General features: G+C 31.9%; 1 protein-coding gene across 1 annotated transcript; it reads left to right on the top strand.

Moving 5' to 3' along the window:
* The first annotated feature begins 5,128 nt into the window (after positions 1 to 5,128).
* On the top strand, positions 5,129 to 5,602 carry LOC143596519 (uncharacterized). The gene has a single exon (XM_077075273.1). It carries the CDS (start codon positions 5,129 to 5,131, stop codon positions 5,600 to 5,602), a length of 474 nt encoding a protein of 157 aa, XP_076931388.1.
* The last annotated feature ends 398 nt before the right edge of the window (positions 5,603 to 6,000 follow it).

Genomic DNA, 6,000 nt, shown 5'->3' on the forward strand with positions numbered 1-6,000 from the left:
GCTGATTGTGGTGTGGCAAGATTCGGTTTCTCTGTCTTGTTTGTTGGCAATGATGGCGGTCAGCGCCAAGCGGCAACCTCAGTTGCAGCCGTGGCGACACTGAGCTCCACTTTGTTGGTAATGCTAATGACAAATTTTGTCTTAGTCGGCTACTTAGCGTGCTTGAGTTGATTATTCAGTGTACCTTATTTTCATTAATTATATAACATATCATTGTGTTACATGACAACACTAATTTTTTTTGTTTCTTGACATTTGTCTTGGTTTTTCCGGTTAGTCCGATATGTAGAACCTTATCCGATGAGGCTTATGTTCTTCAGACGATTGTTGGATTCGACAAATCAGGTCGTTATATATGAAGTGCTGGTTTGGTTCGTGTCCAAACAGGTTTCAGTTGAAACAGTTCAGATTAAACGACTATTGAAAATATTATGTTTCAAAATTGTTTTCAAGTGTTTGTTATTAAGATTCTCATCTTTTTTACCTTCGCTACACTGTTGAATGATTTTCATGTTTGAAATCACATGAATATTTAAACAGCCCCTCAATACCTTGAAGTGAAGGACATGTGAAACGTTTCCTGAATTGGTAAAAGTCAAATGTACAAAATGGTACTAAATAGTTGAATAATTTAAATAATTGAGACTGTTTTTTGTTCTATTTGTTCGTCAAAATAGACTCAGGTGTTGTTTTGGTTATGGTGTGCACTTCGTGTGTTCGATGACACGTCGTTTGTTTTTGTATATGTATTCGACTGTGGTTTCTTGCGGGGGTCGAAATACTAGTTATGATATTTAATTAACAAGTATAGTGGTTCGTTTGTGATTCTTTATAATGAATTTTGTGGTCCAATTATGTTTTAGGTATATAAATAAATCAAAGTCGATTTGATCATCTTAGCAAGGGCTATAGTTTCATACTCCACTCAAAAAGTGACATCTGACACCAAACATTGTGTACCGACTAGTTTGGTTTTCAATATCTAAGTCAACTTGATTTAGAATAATTTTAGGTCGACACGTAGATAAAAAGAAGCACGTTTTAACGATATATTTTGAATTTTATAAAACTTTATATATTAAAGTTAGAAAATATAAACAAAAATGATTTAAAAGTAGTTGTAATACTAAAGTACTACACTAAAAGTTAAATTAGTCGGGACTCAAAGATTTGACACCAAACTAGTCGATATTCGAAGATTGGACACCAAACTAGTCGGGATTCAACGGTTGGACAACAAACCAGCCGGGACACAACATTTGAGATCGAAACTAAGCGTGAAAACAAGTTTTAGAGGAGACATTTGAGAAATTACGATATTTGAGAAACGTTTCTGGAATATCTCTTTACTAATGAGAAATTTTGAAAATTTTTCATAAAACTATTTAATGCCATAAAAAGTGAACTCTTTTTTTTACCACGTACCTAGATTGATGATGGCTATGTTCAAATCTAATTATGATACATGGTATTTGATTAGTATATCATTACTAACAAACTAATCAACTACTATAATTAGCAATATTAGTACCTCCTACCTAACTATGATCTTTTTTGTTTTATTCTTACTACATGCATATATTTAATATTTAATTGATAATAAAATAGCTTCATTACACTATATTTATTAATAAAAGTAAAATTTTAAATATAAAAAAGGAATCTTAATCGTAATGAGTTTTATGCTTTGATTTTGGGGTTTTTGTGGTACAAACATAGGTTTAAAAGAGGCGTAGTTGATTGGGAGCGATGGTGTTCTTTTGATCTAATGTTTAAAATTTTGTTTGGTTTCTGGCTTCCTTTTCCCTCCTTGGTGATAGGTTGCCTTGTATTTTGGTGTTTTTTTAATGAAAGTTAAGTTTCAAAAAAAAGATTATTCTCTAAGCAAACATTTGCCATTAGGACGACGTGTAGGGTATTGTAACTATAATAATACAAACCAATGATTGGTGTATTATCTTTGCATATATGCCAACTTCGAGAGAAAAAATTGGCTTGTTATTGATAGAAGAAGTTAGAATTCTTAATTTTGAATATCTTCAGGTGTTTATGTGTACTTTTTATTAAGTTAGATAAAATCTGTTTAGAACCTCTTAGCCCGTATATAACTTATTTTTCTAGTCAGCATGTTTAACTCGTTTAGAAAGACTAGTTAAACTGATCATAATCAGGTTACACGATTTTGAAGTGTCAATGTTATGGCTGATATCCTTGACGCAAACATCAATATGGGTCGTGTTTGGGTACAAAGATTCAACCCGCCAACACAACATGGTTGCTGCCTTGCTACCCTTTTCTTGAATATTGGTAAGGGTCGCTAATCCTCTATATAGAGTTCTTACTAGTTAGAGATCATGTTTATAACTTATCGGTAATGTGGTAGAGATCATCAGTACGAGTTTTCTATAATGTGGAGGTTACCAATAGACTCTCCCCTAACTATTAAGAGAGTAACATTATGACTAAAACGTAAGTGTTTGAAACAATATTACAAACAAGACCACTCAACACTTTTGGTCTCCACCATTTTAACATACTTGGATTAAGCTTTGAAAACACTTTTAGTAATATTAATTTTCAAGTTCATTACTGTGTTAAGAATAGGGGTGTGCAAAACCCGACCGACCCGAGGATATAAGTAATTCTTTGACACGGATTTGAAAATTTAATATATTGTGGTCTAATGTATTTTTATTGGTTTTCCAAACGGTGGTGCAGTGTTTTTCCATGTCCCTATAAAGTATCTTACTACTCTAATAAAAGGCTACTATATTTTGTCACTTGTCAACCTCTCACCACTCCTCTCTTTGCTAACTCATATTCACTAATTTAACCCATATTCACTAAAATTGTATTATTTCGGATCAACCCGCCCAACTAATATTATCTGGATCCATATATTATTCAATCCATTTGTTCCCCTTCCAAATAAAAAAAAACCCTACTCTGTAGACTCTCAATCAGGTACCGTGACCCAATCTGCCATTACTTCGCTGCCTTTTCCCTTATATGATTAAACCTACGATATCGTTCATATCTACCGTTGCTTCACACCGTTCCATTTTCGCTTATGGTTGTTTCATCTTCAGTCACTCTCTATGAAACGATTACATGACATAAGTGAAGAACTCCGGCATCATCACCTCTGGAATAAAACATCGCCATCCATAAAGTGTTTCATATTGCATCTTCGAACATTGCTTCATTATCTGTATGCATCGATATACCTTTGGAAACATCGATCTGGTAGGTTTTCATATCCTCTTTCCCTTGAATCCTTTATAATATTTATCGTCCTGAATGTCCTATGTTAAGGTTTATAAACTGATTAAGGCTTATGATCTATTTAGGGATTTTTAGGTTTTTAATTCTTCATAAATCTAATTAGTATTATAATTTATCTGATTACCCTTCATAATCTGAATATGGCTTATAATTTTTTAATATTCATGTTTTTTTTCTTCAAATGATAAGGGCTTAGTATACTGTAAATATAGATTGTACATCAACCTGGTTATTTATTTAATTATTAACCGTTCATGAAACTGATTAGGGCTTATAATTGTTTAATTGTACATTTGATTAGGTTTGTAAAAAAGATGATGAATTTTGATAATATACGATATGGTATTTTCAATTTTGCAGGAAAGGGTTATTAAATTTTTTTAAAGTTGTAAACAAGGGTTGTTTGAGTGGTACTTTGACAACATGGCATGAAAGTCAACATATGTGCTTGGGGCGTACATGATTTTTATTCAGTCAACTGCTTTCTTGTAATTTGCACCTGGAGAGGTACTCCTACACTCCAACCCTACTTCTCTCTGTATGTTTTGCTATAAAACATATGTCTAGCAATGTCGAGCTGTTAAAGTGTTGCATCTTTTAAGGGTATCCGTCACATAAATAAACACTTTAAATATACATTTCATTAGTAACAAACATGCATATCAGAATTATAAAATTGATACAAAACATGAGCTAAAGTGTGTTTTTACTTTGAATGTTTAGGGCTTGCCACCTGACAAAACAAGCGTTTGATGAAGCTATCTCCGAGCTTGATTCCCGCAGCGAGGAATCATACAAAGATACCATTCTAATTATGCAGCTCCTAATGGACAACCTCGCTTTGTGGACTTCTGACATTCCAGAGGATGAAGGTAAATATTGTAGTAATGTTTGAATTAAATAATAAAGTGGTTTTCTACCTTTTTAAATCATTATCGTGTTATGAATTTGCAAAAGACCAAAATTTGGAGATTACCAAATGTGGGTCTGGAGATGCAGAGGGTAGCAATTCATAATCATCATGCTCTGTTCGGTAACGCCATTTGTCATTTTCATGATCTGTCACCAACTCACCCAATCAGGTTGGGTTTGACTTTGAACTTTGAACTTTTAAGTGTTCTATTATGAGATCATGAACTCTCCTGAAAGGTATTTTATACATTTGTATAGCTTTTTTGATTAAATAAATGATTAATGAAAAAAATGATTATAGAATATTTTCATTAAAATGGTTAAACTCTTCGTATATAGCTTTACACACCATTATTTTTATGGTGAATTTGGTTTAATTTAAACGTAACTGTTCATGTATATTTAAAAATATACACGAAATCTCTTACACTACTACTCTAATTAAAGAATACTTTGTATGTATATTTATAAATAAGTATATAACTAGCAAAACAAATCAACTATTATCATTTAAAGACTACTATATCGTTTTATCAAAATCACTCAAGATACATTTGGTCAAAATATATTCAAAATATAAATTTTTTTTATCAATTGGTCAACTATTATAAATTAACATATTTAAAAAAATATAACTTTACTAAAACTATTCAAGATAAATATGGAAACAGATGATCAAGGATTGTTAGTTGTTTAAATATTTATACATTATGTCAAACTAATTTAATATTGTAACAACTTACTAAAGTATTGACTAATCACATGTATATAAAAAATATTTGAAATTTAAAGGGTTTCTTGAAAAACCAGTCAACTATTTTAAACTGTTTTACTAAAATATCGCTCTACAAATATTAACAAGCTAAATATGGTGAGCTACAATTATGGTTTTTATGTATATTTATAAATAAGTGTATAAACAAGGTTAACTATGGGTACGTCGTCATCTGATGTTGAAGAAACCATATTATTTTCTAAATGGCTTTTAGATATAGGTGAAGGTAACATTGGCGGTCCTAATGATGGGGTTGCAACGATAGATATACATGATGATCTACTTATAAAAGATTCTGTTGATCCTATATCAAAACTTTTTGACTTTGTATATCCTGATATTCTACAGAATTACGAGAACCAACATTACTTTCAGGATAGAACCATACTTGCACCAACAAATGAAATTGTTGATGAGATTAATGATAGTTTGCTCAAGCTTTTTCCATATGATGAAGTCGAGTACTTAAGTTCATATACCATATGCAGTTCAGAATATATCAATGACACTATTGATACAACTTTATACTCGCCTGAACTACTTAATGGTCTAAGAATATCTGGACTACCAAACCACAAGATGGTGCTAAAAGTTCGTGTTCATGTTATGCCCCTTAGAAATCTTAACTAGAAAGAAGGATTATGTAAATATACTTGAGTACAGATTATATCTTTAGGTACTCGTGTAGTTGAAGCCAAAATTATTTCTGAAACTAACATTGGTCATAGAGTTTTGATCCATAGATCGCCACCGACTCCATCAGACAACAAAATAGCAAACAAATTTCAAAGACGACAATTTCCCCTTGCAATATGTTTCTCGATGACGATAAAAAAAGCCAAGGTCAATCATTATCCAGGGTTGGTTTGTACTTAAAAGAACTCATGTTCTCACATGGACAACTATACGTCGCCTTGTCAAAAGTTACAAGCAGGTGTGAGCTAAAGATTCTGATTCCTGATAAACAAGGTAATCTGGCCAATACAACAACAAATGTTGTGTACAAGGAAATATTTTCTTATTTATAA

Source organism: Bidens hawaiensis, unplaced genomic scaffold (genome assembly GCF_021521415.1).
Source record: "Bidens hawaiensis isolate Kalapana, Puna unplaced genomic scaffold, B.hawaiensis_p1.1 tig00046668_1, whole genome shotgun sequence".
Taxonomy (NCBI): domain Eukaryota; kingdom Viridiplantae; phylum Streptophyta; class Magnoliopsida; order Asterales; family Asteraceae; genus Bidens; species Bidens hawaiensis.